This window comes from Eupeodes corollae, chromosome 1 (genome assembly GCF_945859685.1).
Source record: "Eupeodes corollae chromosome 1, idEupCoro1.1, whole genome shotgun sequence".
Taxonomy (NCBI): domain Eukaryota; kingdom Metazoa; phylum Arthropoda; class Insecta; order Diptera; family Syrphidae; genus Eupeodes; species Eupeodes corollae.
This window is the reverse complement of record NC_079147.1, coordinates 146,898,208-146,924,880: the sequence shown is the minus strand read 5'-3', so window position 1 is coordinate 146,924,880 and position 26,673 is coordinate 146,898,208. Positions and strand designations below refer to the sequence as shown.

General features: G+C 34.1%; 1 protein-coding gene across 24 annotated transcripts in view; it reads right to left on the bottom strand.

Annotated features, from left to right (window-relative positions):
• LOC129940428 (casein kinase I) overlaps positions 1 to 26,673 on the bottom strand; it is a 152,408-nt gene that overhangs the window by 12,436 nt on the left and 113,299 nt on the right. For 10 of the 24 annotated variants that reach the window (XM_056048748.1, XM_056048759.1, XM_056048772.1 and 7 more), the window contains 6 exons: positions 23,094 to 23,208; positions 18,395 to 18,663; positions 18,154 to 18,324; positions 17,209 to 17,289; positions 11,128 to 11,181; positions 10,265 to 10,363 (listed from right to left, as the gene is read on the bottom strand). In XM_056048748.1, the coding sequence (XP_055904723.1) occupies positions 10,265 to 10,363; positions 11,128 to 11,181; positions 17,209 to 17,289; positions 18,154 to 18,324; positions 18,395 to 18,663; positions 23,094 to 23,208 (789 nt within the window). Of the gene's footprint in view, positions 1 to 10,264; positions 10,364 to 11,127; positions 11,182 to 16,911; positions 16,969 to 17,208; positions 17,290 to 17,592; positions 17,692 to 17,894; positions 18,078 to 18,153; positions 18,325 to 18,394; positions 18,664 to 23,093; positions 23,209 to 26,673 lie in introns of those variants that run through there. The other 14 variants (XM_056048752.1, XM_056048755.1, XM_056048753.1 and 11 more) reach the window with 7 other exon arrangements.

Below are 26,673 nucleotides of genomic sequence, written 5' to 3'. Positions count from 1 at the left end.
CAACGTGCCGTTTCTTTGGAGTACATGGTCGTCTTTCCAAGTCGACTTTTTGACGTTTGGGGGTCCAATTCGAGTCCACCAGCTCAGTAAACGATCAACTAACATCCTTACGTCAACGAAACGTAAGAGCTGTTGAAAACCTCGCTGCTGTTTGTGAAAGCGTGCAGCAGTATCCGAAGCAGTCGATTACGCGTCGCTCTCAAGAACTTGGCCTGACGCAGACCACAACATGGTGACCTTTATTCATGATTTGGGCCGGCACCCATACAAAATCCAACTGACGTGTGTTTTTACAGTTTTTTCTTTTGTTTAAATAACATAAAATATTGAATAAATGAAAAATGGAAAAAATGTAAACCTTACATTTTAATTATTCAAATTTGTTTGTTTTGTTTTTATACGCTCAAATTTTAAGAGTAACTGTATACTGTCAGATTAAGCTTTTCTAAAAGTTTAAGCATTGTGATATTGAAGTTGTTAAAAACTAATAGTTTTAAGAGAATTCATTTTGAATAACTTGCAATTTGTGAAGCTGTCAATTTTGACATTTAAAAAGTGACATTTACTCCATTATACTAAAAAAGCGATACACCCTTAAAAACAGATTAAAATGTTTGGAGTTCACTAAAAAAAGGGCTGAAACGTTCGCAATTTTAGCACTTAACAGATAAGGTTTGTACTCTACAATTTAATCAAGACCTTAGAGATGAAAGTCGTGAAGTTAAAGACGACGTATAGCCGCAAGTATTTGAACTGGTCATGGAGAATTTCATGAAAAGAATATGGTGACAATTTACGACCATGTTAAAAACTTATTTCATGAACCATATTTTTAGTTGTCTGTAGAAAGAAAGTACAAATGAATGATAAAACAAATTACCAACGGAAAGCTAAAAATATATGAGCTCCATTTTATAGATTAATAAAAAAGTATTTACTGCGTTCCGAATTTGACAAAGGACTTTTTTATACAAAACTTAAAAGGGAATTATGCTGAATATAAATAGGTCACAGAGCAATAAAGTTGAGCTTTAACACACATTTGAAGCATGTAGGCTTGACTTAATACAAAGGAATAATGCGAAAAACTAAAGCTCTAAAATGAAAATGCACGAAAGTTGAAAAACTATCTAACTGCCTGGGTCAAAATTTGTCCAAAAAGCTACGGTTGACTGAAAATGAAGTTGTTTTTTTGAACGGCATTATCATTTTTCAGTTTTTCTTGCTGGGACATAAACGTCATTTTGGTTGTCAAAGGGCTAAATGGATGCATACAGCGACGTTTCATAAAACATTTTTTTTTTTTGTTTGGGACACATGTACATTGGTCTGTTCTTTTCCGAACAGTTGTTAACTTTTGTTGTTGTGTCAACATTTTTTTTTTCAAATGTTATTGTTACAAGCTGTTGTAATTCGGTAGAATCATTAAGTGACGACAATAGTTAGAAATTGTTGATCTGTCAATCTATGTATATCAAAATATTTGTATAACTTTAAATCGGAAACAAAAGAAAATTGAAGCTGATTTTCACTTAACTGAGAATTTTAATAAAAATTAAAAAGATACATAAGTAACATCTAATTTTTTGAATCACACGTTGAGTTTTTGATTGAACAAAAGGAAGAACAATAAGGAGAGGAATCAAAGTTAAAAACTAATTTTTGGTCTAATACAAACTTGTGGATTCGCTTTAGAATTACAAGTGGCTACTTTGACTTTCACAAATTTGCTAAATTCATATGACATCTGTAAAATTAATTTAATAAGAGCAATGGATGGTATATTTCAGTCTACATTCGTGAATTTCAATTAATAGATTTAATTAAGCTTGTTTGTTTTGTTTATTTTCACGAACTGTCACTATTTAGACATGTTCGGATGACAGTTGGTTTTTTAATAAAAAGTAATTTGAAAATTTTAAGTTAGAAAAACTAAAAGAAAAGGTTTAAAATGTTGAAGTCGCTTTATAAATTGCTAAGTATTTGGAAAATTCCTACTTAGTGAAATATTAAGCTTTTAACTAAAGATTCTATAAAATTTTGCACCAAATCTTTCACTTTGACAGATCAACACTTTCAACTCAGTTCCCAACTATTTGACACTTCAACAAGGAGTTTGCAAGAAATTGTTACAAATCGTAATAATCTTGATATTTACGAACGACAATTGTTAGATAAGAACAGACGTCATGTCTCTATATTTGACACTTAAATAATGAGTTAAGGAACAATGTACTAACGTCAAATTGTTGTAAATCACAACAATCTTGATATTTACGAACGACAATAGTTAGAAAAGAACAGACATCATGTTTCTATATGATTTAATGGCTGTGCATAATGACATTTCATACAGTATTGCCAGACAAAGCTAATATAATCGTAAAGTTTGAAAATTGTATACTGCTAAAAGGTGAAATACACTTTATAAATGATGACATAAACTATGAGTTGAAGATGGATTTCTTTAGAAAACAAAATAACCTATAATATGTTTAATAAGTAAATAATGAAGCAGTGCCTTAATGTTGTACTAAGTTGATCGCAATCATCACACAATTCAAGCCTTAGTATAATTTTCCAAAACTACTACCTGCTATTTTTTTTTTTTAATTGTGACACTTATTTTACAAATAAAAACGCAAGTTATACAAGCATATACAAACTGTCAAAGCTAAATAAATTATGCATTCCTTCATTTAAAACATTCCTCTACGATCTAAACTGTTGAATATTGTAATATTAATTTTTATTGTGAGTTCACATTACATATCATATGCTCTTTGCAATTCTTTCTGAAAATTTGATATTAGTTAGTAGATTTATTTCTCTAACTTTCATTGAAAAAAAAAATCTTATAAAAATCACATAAATGGAAAAGAACTCTACATTTTCGTAAATTTTTTGTTGTTGGTGCTGGTGGCGTTGGTGATTTTGATTTATTGTAACTTTCAGTTTTTTCTTTTTTTTTTTACTAAATACCTTGAATTTATGTAGAGCAAATCAAGAGAAAACATTAGGATTGAAAAGGCCAAAAATATAACGGTCTGCAAGTATTGTACAGTGAAGAAAGATAAACAAATCATAAGGGAAATATACATTTTTTTTTATTTCTTGTAAGAAATAGGGTACAAGGCATTATTGTTCGTCTTAATTTTAGTAGTTATGTTTGTTTTTTTTTGAGTAGGGTGTTATTTACATTTGACTTTTTACTTTTTATGTGACTTATATAATTTGTGTGTATATTGTGCAGTTTATTTATATAGTTGGTTATATACATGTTAGCACATTAAATAATATTTTAAGGTTTATTTTTAATAAAGCTTATTTACAAACATGGTTATTTAAATGGACACTACCTTAGCCTTCAGATTTTAACAAATACTATATAAGAATTTTTAATTAAATAAATATAAAAATTAATAAAAAGTACATTAGTGGCGATCCCAAAGTTACGAGTTTCTCAACAATTTAGCTTGGTTTTTATTAAGTTATAAATTGGCTTAAAAAAAGTATTTTTCAAATTAACATATAAATTAAAATGAAGTGAATTAAGCTTCGAAATACTCTTACTAATTTTTTTAAAATTATCTCTTGTCTAAACTGAATGGAGCCATTTTGTAAAATAGGAAAATAATTTAGTAAAATCTTTATAATTAAAACTTAACCTCATTATACAGTGATTGAAAAAAATAATTGATTCGAAGGCTTTAAGTTTATTTAATGAATTATTGAATGCATTTTAAAATTAATGTGTTCCTTTAGGTTTTATAATGTAAACTTTACTATTAAAAATGGTACAGCAATTTGAAGTTCCTTCTTTCTTGCTTAGGTGAAATTGGCGAAGCAAATAATAGCACAAAAGTGGTGCCTCCTTGTTTTTCTTTTGTGAAAAGAAAAATAAACGTGTTTTTAATTTGCCATGACAGCTGTCATTTGACTTGTACTCAGTTTGGTTTGCCATTTATCATAATCAACAAACTTACTCATTCTACACAACGTTTGCAAATCTTGCCAACACAATGGCTTGGTTCGAGCTACGCAAAGAAACAATCATGTGAACCGAACCATTATGTTGGTAATAAAGATGCACAATTCGCAAACGTTGTTCAGGAGGAGTAAAGGGCCTTGCACATACATGAGAGCGAACAACGAATGAACTAACCCCTAATTTATACCACTCTTGTTTTGTTTGTAAAAAAGGGTAATTATTAAGGGACAATTTGTCGCTGTTAGAAATAAAGCTCATGTGAAAGAAAAGTCAAAATATGCGAACATCCACAGTTCGCAGTTCGTAGCTCATGTGCAAGATGCTTAAAGCATCATTAACATGAGAACGACCAACGAATGAACGAATATTCGTCGATTTTGACATTTATTTCACATGAGAGTTTTTAATTCGTCGCGAATAAAGTATGACTTTGACCACCGAAACCAAAACAAGAATGATTTTTGTTAGGTTAAGTACGCGCGATTATTTTATTCGTTGGGAGTGTGGATAATGTGGAACTCCAATAAAGTTTGACAGTTCGTATCAACTTCAATTTTTTTAGCGACGAATACATTTGTTTTCTTAAATTTTTTAATATATGATATTGAAAAGTAAAAGCATGTATCATAAATCAAATAGAATATGGAAATATGTATGTCTTCAAACGTATGTACATAAACTCACATTTTGTTAGTAATTTGTTGTTCGTTGGTCACGCTCATGTGAATGCTGCTTTAGGCTATTTATTATGAAATGGCAAAATTGAACAGGATATAAGTCAAGTGACAGCTGTGAAAACGAGTAACTCTGGAAAAAGTATTGCCAGATTGACAAAAATCCTTTATTTAAAAAAAAAAACATCAAAATAAAATGAAATGTTCCTTTAAGACGGACATTTCTGACTTTTCTCCGACGTTTATAAACATTTAGTGACTACTTACAATTGTTTTCAAGAAGGCCTGCAAAGTGCACACGTTCAGCAGAATAAGTATATGCATTAATGCAACAAAGCTGAAAGACGCATATTTTCGGACACATACTTTTTTATGTTTCACCAGCATATTTCAGTAGCTGTCAAAATGTTTCACCAGCATATTTCAGTAGCTGTCAAAATGAACAATGACATCCAGTTCTCAAAATATATATCTAGATTTTTCAATTTTAGCATTTCTCTTAAAGAAATCATAGGAGCTTGTTTCATTCGAAATGATAAATAAGAAACTTCTTCGGTTAATGGTCACGATGGACTCCATTCAACTATTTTGTATGGACCAAATAGTACGCCTTGTCCTTAATCTGCACTAACACTTTTGACGAGCTCCAGAAAATAATTCTCCGAGGTCCTTTTTTTTACATCTGAACGTTCAGAGCATCAAATTGGTTTTTTGTTTCGTTCTGAAAGTGTTCTGAGCTTGTTTAGAACGCGTTCTATGCGATCGGAATAAAATAACTAAGACCGAGTTGAATGCTGAACTCAAGCATTTGACAGATCAAATTTAATAATATTTCTAACATTGACAGATTGACTTTTTTTTCTTACCCCTTTTTGAATTGCGCGATCAAGAGATATGGAATCATACGCGTATGCCATATACATTTTATTCTAAAAAAAAGAGACATTTTGTTTATATTTTGAGAATAAGGAAATCTTAGAAATATAAACTGGCCAAGTGTCGACAAAAGATTATTTCATGTTTCTGTAAAAGAAATTGACAAATGTCAAATAATGACTGCTAACTGTTTCAATACAATTTCGAACGCAGCCATTCCGCTCTGAACACGCTTTGTTCAAAAGATATTCGGAGCGAACTCGGACTCTGTTCAGAACTCTTTTCTGAGCTAACAAAGAAAAGCGCCTAATGATAGCTTCAACCAAAAACACTCTATATAAAGATATAAATCCGCGGTAGACATCTTGGTTTGCTTACAAGCTAAACCGGAAATCAGCCTCATAAACTTTTTCATAGTATGCGTGTAATTTCTCCTCTAATTTAATAAATTTCCCCAAAAAACTCAGTAAGTGTGTCTATGTATGCGTGAAAACACGTCAATTTTTCTCGTTGAATTCGTCCACATTACAAATACAACAATGTAAACAAAACCATTGGTGACTTTCAAGCAGCGCCAAATCAGTGTTTCATTCTTAAATCAATGGAAATTCATTCTCTGCAACGATGAAACAAAGTACAATCGTTTGGGTCCTCATAGTAGATGCTTTTGTGTGAACCAAATACCTTTGAATTCGTTACTAGGTACACTTTATCCGTTGTGAAACACGGACGAGGATGGTCGGAATAGGAACTTTTTCAGAAAAATCAAATATGCCAAGCCCAAATTTGACAAATCTCCCAAAAGACGTCATTTGTCTTGGGCATTCTGACAAAATATTTGGTTGGTTTGGGCACTACGATATTTTAAACGAAAAAAAAAATCTGAGATCGCCCGAAAATTCTGAACGCCCAGAAAGAGTAATAAATATGTTTGGAGGTGCGAGGTTGTGTGTATGCATAGTTTCTTAAATCCAGATTATTTAAATGCAAAAAAACATTGCATACACACTTCGAACCTACCTCAAATTCTGCGAGTCCAAGCAGGGAGATACATCTTCTAAAGAAAAACAAAACAGCTGGACTTGATGGTATTCACGCAGAATTCCTAAAAGCAGACCCTGAGGCAGCTTCCCGTATTTTGCTTAAACTCGTGCAGGCTGTCTGGGAGAGTGAAACTTACCCAAGGTATTGGAAGGATGGAGTTATTGTAAAGTTACCAAAGAAAGTAAACCTCAAAAATTGTAATAACTGGCGCGGTATCATAGTTCTGTCCGTTTTTCCGAAGTTAATAGCAACTATTATTATTAGGTCCATGACCGAGTCTACCTCAATAGGCACCAAGCGGGGTTTCGCAGTGGCCGATCGTCCGTCGACCACATCAATTCCTTGCGAATTATACTCGAACAATAATCTGAGTATCAATCACCGCTGTTGTACCTAATGTTTGTAGATTTTGGAAGGCGTTTGATCGCGTCAATCGTGAATGCATCTGGAGATCGCTTATTGCGCGAGGAATCCCAGAAAAAATTGTCGCTGTTATTAAAGAATCGTACAACAACGCAAGGTGTTTTGTGTTCCACAATAGACAGCTTTCCGACTCCTTCGATTTACGTCAAGGAGTGATACAAGGAGATGTCTTGTAACCAATTCTGTTTTTGTGGCGATTGGCGGTACAAATGAAAGACACGGTATCCAATGGAGTCTGTTTAACAAGATTAGCCATGCTGACGATATATGTCAACAACACGGCAGGCTCAAATCAGATGTGTCATTCGCTGCAATTGCATGGAGAGGTGGCTGGCTTAAGGATTAACACAAATAAGCCTAAAGTAATGACCACGGGCTGAAGCACTTAAGTAGCTATTCTAAGGCAGGGGACCATAGAGGAGGTCGAGCAGTTTAATTATCTGGGAAGTTTTATAGCTCTCGATGGCGGAACGGACCTGGATGTTAACAGTAGAATAAACAAAGCCCATAGTGCATTTGGAATCCTTTCTCCTGTGTGGAACTCTAGCAAAATATCGCTACGCACCAAGTTGAAACTCTTCGAAACGTCAAATCAGTGCTGTTATATGCTTCTGAAACATGGAAATGCTCTGCCAACATCTCCAGCAGACTACAAGCTTTCGTTAACGGTTGTCTGCGCTCTGTTCTGAAGGCCGCAAACTATTTCTAACGTTGAGCTGTGGAATAGGACCGGACAGAAAAAGTTGGACGTAGACAACATGCAACGGAAATGGCGTTGGATAGGCTATACCCTAAGGAAACCGGACGACAATATAGCAAAACAATCCGTCCAATGGAATCCCCAGGCTAATAGACCCGTAGGAAGGCCAAAGACAACTTGGAGGTCATCAGTTTTGAAGGAGATCGGGATAGGTGGAAGGATTTTGTTGCTGCCCTATGCTCCAGGACGAGTTAAAGTGCTGCTGTACTTGCAGCCGGACAACATATAAAGGGTGATTTTTTTGAGGTTAGGATTTTCATGCATTAGTATTTGACAGATCACGCGGGATTTCAGACATGGTGTCAAAGAGAAAGATGCTCAGTATGCTTTGACATTTTATCATGAATAGACTTACTAACGAGCAACGCTTGCAAATCATTGAATTTTATTACCAAAATCAGTGTTCGGTTCGAAATGTGTTTCGCGCTTTACGTCCGATTTATGGTCTACATAATCGACCAAGTGAGCAAACAATTAATGCGATTGTGACCAAGTTTCGCACTCAGTTTACTTTATTGGACATTAAACCAACCACACGAATGCGTACAGAAGAGAATATTGCGTCTGTTTCTGAGAGTGTTGCTGAAGACCGTGAAATGTCGGTTCGTCGCCGTTCGCAGCAATTGGGTTTGTGTTATTCGACCACATGGAAGATTTTACGAAAAGATCTTGGTGTAAAACCGTATAAAATACAGCTCGTGCAAGAACTGAAGCCGAACGATCTGCCACAACGTCGAATTTTCAGTGAATGGGCTCTAGAAAAGTTGGCAGAAAATCCGCTTTTTTATCGACAAATTTTGTTCAGCGATGAGGCTCATTTCTGGTTGAATGGCTACGTAAATAAGCAAAATTGCCGCATTTGGAGTGAAGAGCAACCAGAAGCCGTTCAAGAACTGCCCATGCATCCCGAAAAATGCACTGTTTGGTGTGGTTTGTACGCTGGTGGAATCATTGGACCGTATTTTTTTAAAGATGCTGTTGGACGCAACGTTACGGTGAATGGCGATCGCTATCGTTCAATGCTAACAAACTTTTTGTTGCCAAAAATGGAAGAACTGAACTTGGTTCACATGTGGTTTCAACAAGATGGCGCTACATGCCACACAGCTCGCGATTCTATGGCCATTTTGAGGGAAAACTTCGGAGAACAATTCATCTCAAGGAATGGACCGGTAAGTTGGCCACCAAGATCATGCAATTTGACGCCTTTAGACTATTTTTTGTGGGGCTACGTCAAGTCTAAAGTCTACACAAATAAGCCACTATCTATTCCAGCTTTGGAAGACAACATTTCCGAAGAAATTCGGGCTATTCCGGCCGAAATGCTCGAAAAAGTTACCCAAAATTGGACTTTCCGAATGGACCACCTAAGACGCAGCCGCGGTCAACATTAAAATGAAATTATCTTCAAAAAGTAAATGTCATGGACCAATCTAACGTTTCAAATAAAGAATCGATGAGATTTTGCAAATTGTATGCGTTTTTTTTTTAAAAGTTCTCAAGCTCTTAAAAAATCACCGTTTATAAGCAGGAGGGTTGCAGGGGGCAGCAAACCTTCCTATAACATACCTCACTATTTATACACGTCTCAAAGCACAACCATCCAAAATGTTTGGTAAATAAAAAAATTTACGATACAGCAACAAAATTTTAACAAAATGACACATTTTATTCATTCAAAAATCACCTTTTGGGCGTTATGACATTTTTATTAATTTCAAAATCAAAATTTATTTTGGCCAAAATGACAACTAACAATTTGGGAGTTTTTTTTTCAATTTAAAATTTATTTGGTGGTTTGGGCGGTTTTTGTTGGTGGGCTTTGCGACTTTGGGCTTTATGTCATTTAAGGATTTGGCGAAAAGACTTAACTTCTTTAAATTCAAAGGCGTCTCAATTATATGCCCATAGCATTATGTTGCATTTGCATTATATAATCTAGGAATTCAAATGACTTAGGTGTAAAGTCTCTTTTGACGTACCAAAAGGTAATTCAGGAATTATAATAATTAAAGCACTTTCATTTTAAAATATGTTAATTACTCACCCTGAAAAAATCCTCTCGTATAAATAGAGATTAATCTAGAGATTCTAAAAAAAGGATTCTAATACTCTTAGATTATAGCACACGGAAAAAAAGAGAAACTAGTAAAAAAGCGGCAAAGGATTGATTTTTTTTACTTCTATGTTAATTTAATTTATGTTGAAAAATTTATAAAAGTTTTTAACCTTTCTAATTATTGTTGGCTGTATTTTTCTATAAAACATTTAGGTATCTTATACACAACAGAACTGGGTTTACACAAAAAATAAGTTTTCTAATAAGATGTTATGTACATACAGAGATTATGTTAGTTTTTTTGTCATTAAAACAAAAACAAAATAAATAAAAACTATTAAAAATAAATAAAACAAAAAAAAATAAATGAAAATAAAGTTTAGTTTACAAGAAAATTAAACAAAAAAAAAACAACACAAAAATGCATACAAACTTACCTGAACGGAACCATGCCTGTCGGCTGGTGTTAGATTACCAAGCGTGGCACCTGGTTTCGGTACATCAGGCCATGCAGCAACGCCCCCTTTGGCATTTGTCTGAAGAGTTATATTTTTTAGGTGAAATTTATGAGTTTCGAATTTTTGTCTAATTTATTGTATTTTTGTTTCTAAATTAATGTTTTGTATTAAACAATTTTTAATTTTGTTTTTTTTTTTTTAAGTGTATACAATGAATCACGCACATAAGTTATGTTATATAAAAATGTCAAGTGTAATTTTTGTTTTTTTGTTGTTGTTGTTGTTGTTAGTTAAAAATGAAACAATTATTATTTTCTACATTAAATGTTTATAATGTTAGGTACATTATAAAAAATTATAAACAAAAAAAATAAAAAAACCTACTTTGTGTTTTATTCTCACATTACGAATGCAAATACAGCAAACAAAATAAATTTTACATCGGGTATAAGGGAACAAAACGGGGTTATCATGACGTATTTAGGTATAGAGCCTTCTAAGCTCAAGCACAAGCCATTCTAAAAATAAGCTATTAAGAGGATTAATTTCCTATCGAGGAATCGAAATCCGAATGGGATGATGGAATATTGTGAATATACATAATATATTGGATTGGGTCGGTTGGGGCAGCAGTTGTGGGAGGACGCTTGGACGTTGGGGTAGTGGGAATAGGACCGAAGCACTAGCATTCAAAAAGATGATTTATATTGCCGACGAAGAAAATTAACGACTTAGTAAATGGCAGTGAATGAAATTAAACAACAAAATATATTACACTTAAACATTGTTGTTGTGTGTTTTATTTTGTTGCCGTTTTTTTTGTATTAATTTATTTTTCTAACCTCGACTAATAAATATTCATCTTCGTCTTCATCAAAATCCAATTGATTGGAATTCTTTTTGTAAATTTGTGCGTTAGTTTTTATTTAGTTTATAATTTTTTAATTTTTATTTATTGTTAATGTATCCGACGCGACGACGACGTACGGCGACGACGTTGTCATTGGTATTGGGTGTGTGTAATTGTTTTTTTTTTTTAATCAGTCAAAATATTTTCAATATTAAAAAGTTAAAAAAGTATGAATAAATTAATAATTAAGTAATATAAAAAACAAAACAAAAATAAACATAAACATAAACACACCTCAGAAAATTATTTTAAGGAGAAATATAAATATATTTATTTTACACTATACAAATTTAAAAGTCAAGAACATTTTTTATTACTTCAAAATTCTATTTTGGAAAACTGTTTAAGTAATCATATAGTTACGCTTTTCATGTCAAACTTCAACTTACGGATTCCATAAATAAAATAAATTCGGCCATATTTTTTTTTTTACATCGAAATCTGACTAACTTCACTATAAAATCACAATACTGATATTGGACACCGTTATTTTTTCAAAGCATTCTATCGTGCACATAATAAGAAACGAACATTTAATTAAAGATTTAAAAGTTATTTCTGGCAATTCAATTTAAATTGTTAAATTAGATCTTAAAAATGGGGAAAAACAAATCACGTTATTTAAAGACACAATGTGAAATTTTGAGCCATCATGAAGAAGGAAAATTTTATAGCGAGATTTCTAACATTTTAAAGTGTTCAAAAAGATGGTGTTTAATGCTATTTATTATTTTAAGAAAAATACTACGAAAGCCGAGACCAAGATCAATTATTCATAGAGAGGATGCGGCCATTGTTTGGAAAAGCAAAGAAACCCCTTTGCAACTGCAAGTGAAATTAGGAGGCCAGTGGAGCGTCTGTACACACTATCAAAAGAAGGTTGCATGAAGCTAGGCTCTTTGGATGTATATAGCAGGGAAAAAGCCACTACTGACTGAACGTCACAAAAAGTCTTGCTTGACTTTGCTAAAAAATAAGCACTGGACAATCATTCGATGGAAACATGATGTTTTCGAATGAAACAAAAATTAATAGGATTCATTCTGATGGAATGGATTCTAGTAGTCCGAGATCATAAGAATATAATCCGAAGTACACTCTCCCCATTGTCAAACACAGTGGTGGCAATGTTATGATCTGGAGAGCAATGTCTTCGTTTGGCGTTGACCTTATTAGAAGAATTGATCATATGTACAGGATCCAAAACCGTAATATGGACATGAAGACAACTTTGACTGGCCGTCGTCGTGGTCTGGCAGCCCGGACCTAAACCAAATAGAAAACCTGTGGCACCATCTTAAAATAAAAATGAGCTACAAAAAAATGGAAATATGCCTAATTTAGTCCAAAAAACTTCAGGATGTTTGGAAATTAATTCCAAAAATAGTTTTTGAGGATTTGGTTAGTTCTAAGTCCACAAAATTACAGTGTGTAACACAAATTGAGTGTAATATTAGAACTATGTTTTTGAATATGTGCTGACACTAGTTTTGTACTTGTTATGCGAGTAAAACATCTGTCAATGTTTTACACAAAATTAAAAACTAACTTTATACAAAATTGTGAAGCTATAGTGTTCAATCCTACTAACAATGGAATTTTGTCAACGTTCTGCAAATAATTTTAGGTGCTTGTTCATAAAATGTCTACATCATTCAATTTAAGTATTAACTATTGGAAAACATATATCATTTAGAAAGTGGATAAACTAGTTTAATAGTGGTTACTTTGGAGAAAATAAAGGCCTAGAGATTCTATTCAAATAATATATTGCTAGGAAAATGTTCGTTACCTATCTTAAAAATGTTAGTTTTGAAAACTTGTGTGTTTGTTTCTTTAATTTAATTGGGTTGCAGAACCTCGAAACTATTGTCCTACAATCTTAAATCGGTCATCAAAAAAAAGTACTTAAATACTAAAGTTTTTGAATATTTTTCATATTCTTTGAAAATATTAAAGCACGAAACAATTGGTTTAAGATCTTTAAATAGGCAATGGGTTTGATAGTGCAAAAACAAATATGAATCACAGTGTGGTGTCTAAAAAATTGTCTGCACATATCGGTAACAGTCGGACTTATCACAAGCCTCATCGAAGAAAGTTCATACTACGAATAACTAAAAATGCTGTAATATCTTCATTTATAACAAAAGTATTCATCATTAAGTTCGGTCTTCGTGAAAAATGGTGTCGGGGGGTCTCGAATTCTAGCTGATATTTTTTTAACAGAGCAAACTCAGGGGGATTTTGGATACCTTCATTACACCAATACTCAGTATGATCATTAGGAAAGGTAGAGAGGCTTCGAAACGCGATGTGTATCGGTGCACATTGGTTTTAAATATGTTTGAATATTGTAATGATTGGGAGTTTAGCAAAGCATTCAACATTCGTGTAGTTCGACTAAACAACGAATTTCTGAACTTGACAGTTCGACCGAAGTTGGGCTCGAGAGTAAACAGATGAGCACGTATATACAAGTTTTATAGATAAGAATAGAAAAATCACAGAGGAAGAAAAACTTATTGCATCACCTTAGAAAGCCCAAACACCTTGCGGAATTTTTGGGGACACTCATGGATAGTTTCAAAACTGGTTAGTTATGCTTTAATGATAATTATTTCCCGTTTGCAATGCTGTTTAGGTCAGAATTTAATGAAAATCCAAATCCATGAATCTAAAAACGAATATGAAAAGCTGATGGCACTGCCGTCAGAAAAGCATGTAAGTAGATCAGAAACTTCAGACAGGAGGTCATTGATAAAAACGATAAAAAAGTATCGGAGACAAAACAGAACACTGGGGCACACCAGAATTTATTTTGTGTTTCTCAAACTTGAATCCCTTATATACTGATACTATTTAACGATCATAAAAATTAATTCATTAAAAATATGGCTTGCATTTTCCATAAAAAAGCAAACTCTATCAAACACTTTTGAAATATCCAGTTCAATAATCCTACAATTGAAAACCGATGTAAAGCTTCGTTCCGCTGTTTGGTGAGATAAACCAACAATGGACCTACTGCTAAAAAAACCGTATACTGCTCATTAAGAAGCTTTCGATCTTAGATATTTCTTAAGCTGATAGTTAGTCAGAAAGGAATGAAAATGCGATCGGTCTATAATTCAAAGCGTGACAGGATTCGTCTTTCTTGGGTATAGACTGCACAAATGCAGTTTTCCATTTACTCGGAACGTGACCTGAAGAGTAGGATAGATTAAAAAGCTTACCCAATAGTTTTGCAAGCGTTGAAGATCACTTCTTCAGATCAATAGTGTGGATGCCTTTAATATTTATAAATTTTATACTATCGATAGTAAGTAGCAACACCAATTTTTGAAATTGATTGATATTTATTAATAATTGACCAAAAACATATTTGACTTTTGTGTTCGAAGAACATACTTTAAGTAACAGAACTATGTTTTAATAACGCGGGAAAAACTGCAATGGGCCATAGACAGCTTTGATCCATATAAATCTCCAGGACCAGATGGAATCATTCCGGCCGAACTACAAAAATTCTCAGACATGATTATTCCACCATTGGAAATCATTCTGACAAGCTGTGTAAGGTTGAGTTATATTCCCAAAACCTGGAGAATGGTAAAAGTAGTCTTTATTCCCAAAGCAGGGAAACCCTCACACGTTAACCCTAAAGATCTACGACCAATCAGCCTATCATCCTTCCTTCTTAAAACCTTGGAAAGATTGATTGAAATTTATATGAGACATAATTTAAAACCATGTCTCATTTCCACAGCTCAAGATGCTTACTCTAAGGGAAAATAAGTAGAATCAGCACTTCACTCGCTGGTACGTACTAATGAACATTCCTTCGAATACAAAGAATATAACCTGGTAGCGTTCCTAGATATTGAAGGAGCTTTCAACAACGTCAGTTACCAGGCGATCACAACAGCAATGGATAAGCTGAAATTAGAGAAATCACTCATAGATCTTATAAGTCTAATGCTCAAAAGCAGGACAATAATTTCTAACATGAGAAGTTTTACTACCACCAGATCGGTGAATCGAGGCACTCCCCAAGGTGGAGTCCTTTCGCCTCTTTTATGGAACATGGTAGTAAACGACCTACTTACAGCATTGGAAGCAGAGGGTTTTAAGGTGATTGCCTATGCTGACGACGTTGCGATATCCGTATCTGGGAAGCACCCCCAAGTTTTCTCGGAACTCCTACAAAATGCCCTAAACAGGCTAACTAAATGAGCTAAGCAATGTGGATTGGACGTCAACCCACATAAAACAGAATTAATACTCTTTTCGAGAAGATATAAAATTCCTCAGATTAGCCCACCCAAGATTAGAGGAATACCATTAAGCTTTTCCGATCAAGCTAAATATTTGGGCCTCATTTTAGACAAAAAAACTAAATTGGAAGGCAAATATTGATGAAAGAGTCAAAAAGGCTACAGCGCTTTTTACTTGTAAAAAGGCCATAGATTCCATGTGTCCATCCCTTCAAGGTCCTCCTGGGAAGAAGAGGGACCCCTGGAAGACGATGCGGTACACTTCTATACTGACGGTTCAAAGACCGATCACGGAGTTGGAAGTGGTATCTTTTCAGAACAACTGAATCTCAGTCTATCCTATAGACTTCCCAATCAATGTAGTGTATTCCAGGCAGAAGTAATGGCGATTAAAGAAGTACTATCCTGGCTCAAAGAAAACGTTATATCTTGTAAGGATATACGAATCTTCTCAAACAGCCAAGCCGCTCTTAAATCTCTCGCGTCTGTCTTCACAAACTCTCAAACAGTCCACGATTGTCAATCATCTCTGAATGAGATGACGGAACAGTTTAACATTCACCTCATTTGGGTGCCGGGCCACAGAGACATTCCGGGATGCTGCAAATCCGATGAGCTCGCCAAAAACGGAACACTTCTGCCTTATATTAGACAAAAACATAACATAGGAACACCACTTGCTACATGCAAATATCTTCTCAAGCAATATGCTCTAGAAACAACAAATGCTAGTCGGTCACAAAGTACCACCTGCCTGGCAACCAAGCAAATATGGCCAAGTATTGACTTAAAACGGTCAAAAGGCTTGATATCAGACAAAGTATAAGCTCTACAATTGGAGTAATAACGGGACACTGCCTCATAGGTAGACATGCTCTGAGGCTAGGGGTCTACACAAATGACTTCTGTAGAAGCTGCATGGACGAGGAGGAAGAGGAAACAGTCCAACACCTTCTATGTACATGTCCAGCACTCTCCATTAGAAGGAATTACTTTCTCGGTAATCCCTTCTTCGATAATACCAGTGAACTGGCAAATATTGACACAAAACGTCTCTCTAACTTTATTAAAAGCACAAAATGGTTTGTTTAAATTCATTACTCTCCCATGAGTAACCTCATTAGTGGTATCACAATGGACCCTTGAGGTCTACGTGTGTCAATGATATCTGGACAGCCACTCCAACCTAACCTAACCTAAGTAACAGAACTACAAGATAAAGCAGAGAATTCATTATAAACAAAATAGCCTGAACTTGAAAATTTCTAAGGTCAGAATATATTTTAAGAATATCGAAAATGTACAGAGGACAACAATTTTAAGAATTTCGTGTTTAATTTAAAATAACATTTATTAATTTGCGTTAACCTTATTATTGATTTGGTATTTTCAACTGATTTATTAAAATTATACTATAGCTTAAGTTTACACTTTGGTATTTTAGACCACTTTATTTACATGAACTTGTTACTGTTATTATAAATCTGAAAAGATCCCTGTAAAATTAAAAAAATAATTGTTTAGTAAGTGAAGTAAAAACAATACCAATTGGTACATTCAACATGCCGTAAGTAGTTTGATTGTTAATGACTTAGTATCCCTTAATTAATTAAATGAAGTGTGTTTATGTTTAAATACGTACAACTATTTTTAATTCAATAATTTAAATTAAAAAAACAAAAAAAAAATATTTAAATTTATGCAATGTATTTGTTATACAATTATATAATTATTACCTTAGCTGTAACATTATGACGATCCTTATTTGGTGAAATGATGACTTCATGACCAGTTTGAAGAGATCCAACAGGTGTTGACTAAAAACAAGAAAGTGAAGTTAAAATATAACAAGTGTGAGTAAAATGATTTGTTTTTCAAGCAAATGAAGTTTGTTATTTAAAATAATTTTAATTGTTATTAATAATAAAAAAAAAAGAAAAATGTAACATAAAACATACATAATTTTTTAATTTATTGTCATTTGAGAATAACATTTTAAGAAAAAGCATTGAAATACACCCATTTTGAGTAATTGTAATCTAGCTTTGTGTGTCTTTTTTTAACGCATTTGAATTTAAAACAGAACAATACAAAAAAATTAGAATAAACAAAATAAACCATTTTTAAATAATAATTTATACCTTATCCGAATCATTTTTGCCTAAATGAGACGGAGGAGCATTTTTGATTGCCTTCATTGTCTCCATTTGTTGTTTTGTCTTATAAATTTGTACGAATTCGAATTCATATTTGTTTTTGAATCAATTTTGTTTTGGTTATTTTTTAAATTTATAAACGGGAGGAGTTAGGTTAAAACAAAGATGCAAAACATGCAGCATAAAAATAATAATAATTAATATATAAATAAAAAATTAAATAAACATTTTATAATTATATTTTTATTAGGTAGGTATTTTATATACAAATCATATTGAAAAAATATATAAATGTACATAGAATTTATTTATATGTACTATGTATGCATGTCTTGTTTGCTTGATTTGCCATTTTGTTTTCTTTTGGTTTATATCTTGAAATTTTGGTCTTTCAATTTTAATTTGCAACGTGGGAGCTTTTCTTCAAGGTATTTAGTAAATAAAAATTGCTTGCCGAAATATTTTTAAAATGCAAATACCATACTGTATATACACAATATAATGTTATGAAACCTTAGAACTTACCATTGTCTTCCCTGTCCAATCAAATTCACCATCATCCACGTAACCTTTACGCTCAAATAAGTCTTGAAACAGTCTTCTCAAGAAATCATAGTCTGGTGTTTCAAAGAAATCTAATCGCCGCACATACCTTAGATATGTTGCGAACTCTTCTGGATGACCATCACAAAGCGCCTTGAAAGTTTATTTAAATTGGAAAATTTTATTTATGCAATTTTATCAGTTCTATGTATAAAAAAATTACCTCAATTGGCGTTGCACGTTTAGTATCACCAATTTTCTGATACCTTTCCTTAAGTGTATCAGCCTTAAGACCTTGCCACGGCAGTGAACCTCTTAAAAAGTACATAAACATATGACCTAATGCTTCTAAATCATCACGTCTTGATTGCTCCCTGCCCATGTGTGTGTTTATTGACATGTAACGTGCGGTGCCCGTTAATGATTTATGTTCCCGATATGGTATATGTCTATTTGTATCTAAATCAATATATTCTTTGGCCAGCCCGAAATCTAAAAACAAAAACAAAAATATATAGTTTTGGAATAAGTATTTATGATATAAAATAGATGAGACGTGTGTAGTGTATTTTAATGACAGAAATGTCGTTTCCCAATTTAGAAACATTCCTTTAATTCAGAACTTGAATATAAACTCAGAATTGTTCTATAGGGAGTGTGACACATTTAAGGCTGCGAGACTTTATCAACTGCTATTGAAATATGTATCAAGTGTAATAATCCTACGATTTAAAGATTCATTTCACTATTTGGTAAGATAAACCACAAGACAACAAGTAAAACTATTGCTAGGAAAACCATAATATACTTTATTAAAAAGATGATTGATCAGCATTTCAAAGACATTAGAAAAAAATGGACTAGACTAATGCCGTTTTCCATTAAATCGAAAAAAGACCTTTACAGTAGGACAGATGGAAAAGCCTTAGCACAGGATTTTCCAGCGTCGAAGATCACATATTCAGAATAATAGGATGGATACCATCCGTGCTAGCGGATTTGTAACTTCAAGATCTTTTAGTACTCTAGCAAATGTACGAGTGCTAAAGACGATTCTCCACTCTCAAATGCAGGAGGAGCCATGTTGTGACGCTACCAGAAGTAACAGAAAGCTGTGCTATAAGCAAGTTGGCCTTATTAATCGAGATGTAGTGTTACGAACCTTTTTTTTTCAAAAGATAATAGGTTTTTACTACTTTTACGACATTGTAGTATTTTTTGCCGAGAAAGTTGAAGAGAATGAAAATTTGGGAGTAAACAGGATTGCGAGATTTCGACACAAAGGGTCCTTCTTTTTTACTTTTGGTTTGGCAGTTTTTCGTTACAATTATTTAAGGTGCTGAAGTCCATCACTATCGATGACAAATAGCAACCAATACCGTCTTCCTAGCTTTCCTAGAAAGGATTGATTTATATTTATTGTAATCAGAGGTACCCAACATATATAGAGTGTTAGCCGATTGGTCTGCAATAACAGGAATCCGAGTTGGCTTGTTAACAAGCTAAGTTTGTTTAACTCAGAAAAAATCTGACCAGAACTATATAGTTGAATTCTCAAAACATATTATACGAGCTTTTGGACAAAACATATAAGCAACGCCCTGACTATGACATTAAAGTTGTGTTATGAGATTTTATCGCCAAGCTAGGAAGAGAAGAAAGTGGAACAATTGGTACACTGGACGACAACGAATTCAGCTATCAGTTCACACTTCTCGATATCCACAAGGGGGCATGCACATTTCCTGAACAATAAACAGTCACATTGCGATCGACTTCCGGGACTTTTCGAGTGTACAGGATTTTGTAACATTCCGAGAGCACAAAATTATCTTAGACCACTACCTTTTTGTAACCGAAGTACGGCAATGGATATCAGTATCAAAGCCAAAACAAGGAAGTACTGTGAGATGATTCGACGTTTGACGGGTTAAATCGCAAGAAATTGAAATGTCCTTTTTCGATAAAGACTCCAACAATTTCTCAAGAATTCCTGTTTTGCGTCATGTATTAATAGCCATTTGGAGTATTGCCATACCACGAGGACAACCCCTAGTTTGACGACGAGTGCCAGTAAGCGCACGCAGCTAAACAACAGGCATACACAACGATGGTGCACAGAAATACCAGAGCTCGCGAGCTCTACGAGCATATGAGGAGAGAGTAACACCGGCTTTTCAAAATTAAATAAAGGGAGCACGAGAAGCACGCGATCAAGAGTAACAGCCACGAACCGAAGCCTGTAAAGACGATTAGGGAAACATCATAGTAGAACTACAGTCTATGCTGTGAATATTAACAAATTAGTTCCCCAAATTATTTAACGGCGTTGAGGAATCGATCCCGCTGCAAGGGAGATGTAGAACATTTTCGCCTACTCAACCTCGACGAAGAAGTGAAGATAGTTGTATGTCTCATTGCAAGTCCAAAAAACCTACTGGAGCTGACGGTATCGCTGCCGAACTATTCAAAGCAGCAGACGATGAGTTGGGAAGGAGTATGTACGTATGTATGTATTAGTAGAATCTTGGCATAGATTTCCCAATCCTTAATAAAGGAGACGCTCTGAACTGCACCTATTACAGATGCATCAGTTTCCTAAACATTGCGTATAAGATATTTTCTGCCGTATTATGTGACCGTTGGAAGCAGCTCGTCATTGATCAAAGTTTTACATTGCCGCAGTTTTTTAAAACAAAAAAAACAGTCAATCTTTTCATCGATTTCAAGGCTGTGTATTACAGTATCTAGAGTAGAACTTTACAAAATGCACGTTGAAAGTCGGAAGAGTTCTCACCGATGATTTTGAAATCAAAAAAGTTTTGGACATTGTTCTGGAAAGAATTGTGCAAAACTCGATTCTCAACACTAGAGGCGCAATCTTCGGATACGCCGATGATATTGACATAATTGAAAGAACAAAACGTAATGTCAGTGGCGATTTTTTACAAAAGCAGAGAAGATGGAAGACCAAGTTTATGCCGTTATCAAGAAAGAAAATTGAACGATGACGACACGTCTGGGAAAAAACGTCACTTTGGACAGCAATAACTTGGAGCTAGTTAAGGACTTTGTCTACATAGACACCGCTATAAATTCAGAACTAGCACTAAAATCAAACGGACTTAAACAATAATTGAGCAGTAAAGCCCTCGCTCTCCCTATATAAGATACTAATCAAGGCTTGGACCTTGTCAACAAAAGATAATAACGTCTTAGGATGCTTCGAGGGATAACATTCTAAGGATGATTTTTAGTCCAGTCTGTATAGATGTAGAGTGAAGGAGAAGTTACAACGACTCGATCTAGTTAAGAGAATAAAATTCCATCGACTTACGAGGGGCGTTCAATATATTATCGGTATCGGGGTGAAGCTGTGGTTATATATATAAATTGACTTATTTATCAAGTAATACTATTATTTTAGTGCATTCATGTAAAATTTCATATAAATGTGATTATTATTTACCGTTAAATCTCTATTTAAACAGAATCATAATGGCAACTGAGACGATGATGGTGAAAATTGAGCATCGCGCTGTAATTAAATTTCTCACTAAGCAAGGAAAAAGTCAAAAAACTATTCATGAAGAAATGGTGGCAGTTTACCAGGGTTCCGCACCTTCATTATCAACTGTGCAAAAGTGGTCAAGTAGTTCGAGAGAGGCAGAGAGAGCATTGAAGACGACCCCCGCTCCGGCGAGCGCCCCGGCTAGTGCTTGTACGGGAGAAAGCATCAAAGAAGTCAAAAACTTGTTCTCGAGGATGCCCGAATAAAGGTGAAAATGATGGCAGAGATCACCAAGCTTTCGACTGGTACCATTCACACCATCCTTCATGACCATCTTAACCTTTCAAAGGTCAGTGCAAGGTGGGTGCCACGAATGCTCACAGCGCCTCAAAAAAAAGTGAGAATCGCATGCTGTAGAGAGCTTTTGGAAATGTGTAGTGCGAACGTGGACGGTGTTATGCATCGGATTGTTACTGGGGACGAAACATGGGTTCACCACTATGACCCTGAAAGCAAACAAGAGTCCATGCAGTGGCATAAAAAAGGGAACAGACCCCCTGAAGAAGTTCAAAGTCACTCCGTCTGCCGGGAAGCTCATGGCCACAGTTTTTTGGGACTCAAAGGGAATCTTACTCATTGAGTACATAAAAAAAGGTGAAACCATCAACGCCAAATCCTACGCTTCCACTTTGCATAATTTGCGGGAGGAAATTAAAAAGAAAAGACGGGGTAAACTCGCAGCGGGTGTGTTGCTTCTTCATGACAACGCTCCTGTTCACACGGCGCGAATTTCCAAGGCTGCTGTGCGAGATTGTGGTTTTGAAGAAATTCAACATCCACCCTATAGTCCAGACCTTGCCCCTAGTGATTACTTCCTGTTTCCGGATTTGAAAAAATGTCTTCGTGGAAAAAGATTTTCGGATGATGAAGAACTCAAGTCGGCAATAAATGGGTATTTTGCAGGGAAAGAGGAAACTTATTTTTTTGAGGGTTTAAAAAAGCTTATCTCAAGATGTAACAAATGCATTGATGTTAGGGGAGATTATATTGAAAAATAAAAACAATTTAAATTGAATTCCCATTTTCCTTCATATCGATACCGAGAATATATTGAACGCCCCTCGTAAGACAACGGGGCAAGCTGTAGAGCAAATGGAAATCGACACTCCAGCCGGAAAGTCTTTAAATCCAATCCTGAGTGACTTAGCAATAAAGGAAGACTTTGACTCAGGTGGCACACGCAGGTGAAAGAGGACCTTAACCAACTTGGCGTTCGAAACTGGAGACAGCTAGGTAGGGACCGAGCTGGCTGAAAACGTATGTTGGTTGAGACCCAGGTCCGTCCCTCACTGCAGCGCCACCTTAAGTAAATACGTAATCATACAAACAAATTATTCATTTTTTAACTTACCAATTATGTGAATAATTTTTTCTCGTCTTGTTGATGTTCTACCAATTAAAAAATTCTCAGGTTTTACATCTCTATAAATTAGGTGTCGACTATGAACATATTCGATCCGGTGGAGCTAAAATAAATTCAAATTAAGCCACATTAATTTATTTACATTGAAAAATATTACAAAACCTGAAACAATAATTATTATAACATATTCATTATAAAAACCATAAATTATAAAAGCAAATTTATAGATATAAAGTTTATAACAAACATGCTTCATAAAATTATATTTTTATTTTTAAGTTAATACTATAAAAAAATTATAGGATTTTTTTTTCTTGTATAAAGCTAAATAGCAGTGTCTCAACTAGCGATAATGAGCATGAATGACTTGAAATACAATTTTTTTTTTCAATTTTGCCTGAAATGTATTTTAAAAAATAATAAGTAATAGGAAAAAAAAGCAAAGATAAGTGAAAAAATCTCGAAGTAAGGTTTATCCTTGAATTGAAAAGCAAAAGAAAATAAAAAGAAAAATGTCACTTTTGTCTTATTGACTGATGACATTGCATCGATAATAAATATATTCTCTCACACTCGACAAACAAGACCCTCTTGTTAGGTGAGGAGTGTTTTTTGTTTTGTTCCTTCTTTACAATTTGAAGGAGATACAATGCAGATCATTTGATTAGATCCAATATCTAAAGATTTTTTCAACAGTTACGGGTTGATTTTGACAGCTCGTAGCGGCCATATTGTTTATTTAACTTTCTGTCAAAAAGTCTTCTTTTAATTAGTCACAAGATAAAGAATATACATAAATAAATAAATGATGGAAATAAATGTAAAGAGTGTAGAAATTGTGGAGAACATATAAAACACTGGCCAAGAAAATTTAGTTTTTTTCAAAGGATTTGCATGGCCTCAGTTGGAATAGCAGTCCTTAAAATAATATTAAACTATGATTTTACAGAGTACACAACTTTATCTTCTAGATACCATTTAAATCGCTTTAGTATCTCACTTAGTTTTCGTAATTTCTTATTTGTTGCTACCTGCACCCCGCGGGATTACGCCAATGTTTAACATATTTGTTTAGAAAAACTTAAACCATTTCCCCAGCGCACGCAGTGGAAGCTCTCAAAAGGGAACAAGAACCCCGATTTTGAAACTTTCATTATTGGCGTTCCGCTCTTATTAGTTCTAGTTCAATAAATACGCTTTCGAAGACTGGAAGAATTTTTTAAATCTTTAGTTCCTGAGATTAGTACGTTCAAACGAACATATAAACTCTTCAGCTTTATTGTATTATCATTATAGATGAAATGACTTATGGGTGTTCTTTGACTTTATTAGAAGTTTTAAAAATCCTTGAATATATAATTCCTCCATGTTTTTCAGTAATTCGTTTCGCAATCAATTTTTAGTTATGTTTTCAAATTCGAACCTAAAATTTTAGCTGTTATAAGCTGAAACTCAGGACAAAAATTCCTTTAATACCGTTTTGAGTTTTTTTGTAAAGAGGTTCAGAAGCAGAATTGAAGAAAGTTTAAACCTCAAACCGAAAGCTGCAAAAATGAAATTCAATGCTGAGGACATGGAAGGACTACTTCTACAGAATAACAGCGGCGGTGAACCGAATTTCTTGTTAAGCAGGGTGATCCATTTAATGTAGACCACAAAAGCCAACATTTCTGTCAACCGACTAAGGCGAAGATGGCCATATCTAAGCTGAAGTCTAACAAATGCGCTAGAGGAGATGGCTTGTATGCCGAGCTTTTCAAAGCAGCTAGGGATAGTTCGGTTAGGAGCTTTTAACAACTTATCTCGAAAATATGGTCGGAAGAAAGCACGTCCGATAAATGGAAGCTTAATATTTCAATATTGTTTGCCCGATACTGAAAAATGAGACCCTCTTAACTACAACAATTAAAAAGGAATGAGTCTCCTCAACATCGCATACAAAATCTTTTTTCCTGAATATCTGAACGTCTAAAGCCCATCGTCAACAACCTGATAGGTCCCCATCAGTGTGGTTTTAGACGATCAAATATTGGCAATATAACAGATCATTGAAAAACACAAGTGAACATCAAATCTACACCTATTATCTTTTCATTGATTTCAAGGCCGCGTAAGGCAGCATCTACTTTACAGGGACGAACTATGAAGAGTCATTTCTAGTTTTGGCATCCCTGCCAAACGTGTCCATTTGGCAACGATAACCATGGAGAATTCGCGCTGCTCTATAAAGCCTGGAAACAATTGAACCGAACTGTTTGATGTCCTAAAAGGCTTTGGACAAGGTGTAGGTAGGATATCTTCAATAACTCATTGAAAGAATAGTACAAAGCTCCCACGTCAACGTCAAAATTCTGTCCAATAATTGGCAAATGCTGATGAAATAATCACAAGAACTCAGCATCAGTAAAAATGGGCTTATGGTTGATGAGTGCAAAACAAAGTACATTATCGACAACTCTGTCAAAACGGCACCATTTTCAGATTAATCTTTGAGTTAATGACTTTTTTTACCTGGGCTTTAATATGAATGCAGAAAACAAAACCAGCCTGTTCTTAAAACCGGTGGTGTTGCCAGAACATATTAATTCGTTGAAAAAAAAAGAAAATTTGTTATATTGCCTCTAACCAAGTAAAGTGTCTCTAACCAAGTAAAGTGTCTCTAACCAAGTAAACAGCACTGTAAAGCTTCTTGACAATATTTCGTGAGATACACTGTTGGATTTTGATAAAAGTGGGGGAACGAGTAATTTGGACGATTGCCAAACATTCTTAGTGGGTGAAAAAAGTATACAGACTGGAAGAAGAAGGATATTCATGAAACCCTTGTTCACACACGAGGGTTATAAGGCTTGTGGTATATTGTATATATATAAGAATGCCAATATGCTGGGGAAGGTTTCTTCCAATAAGATTTCACTGTGAAAAAATCGAATCTTCTCTATCTATATGTACACATCCTATATAAAAGTGAGTGGATTTGTGTCGTAGACTGAGAAAAAAAAATATAATTCAACGGATAGATAGATAAAATGTGTGAAATATGCTATAGAAAGATACATAGGTCCATAGATGCAGTTGCACACATAGGATCGCCTAGTCAGGATTATTGGAAGAAAAACTTCCATGCTTTATAGATAATATTATAGCTCTGTAAAGATGTTTACATTTTCAATTGATTTCGATTCTTTTTTATAGGAATTTGAATTAAATTGAGGGAAGAGAGCTCTTTGATGCGGGTTAAGAGATATATTTTTGTTAAGGGTTTCTGTAGTTTTTGATTTTTTTTTACAAAATTGAATTGTTTTTTAACATACATGCATATCAAGAATTGTGGTACCTGTGTGTGTGTTTTTTTTTTTTTTAACATTTTGATGATTTGACTTTACAACTTTTTTAAAATGGTTACTACTATAAGTTCAAGAGGTTAAAAAAATAGTTCATATTTTCGTATTTAAATATACTTGCAGGTATCTAAGATGTTGATTGATTTTTAATCTGGCAATACTTTTTTCGGAGTTGATCTTTTTTGACAGCTGTCACTTTATTATTTATTTATTCTTTGTTTGCA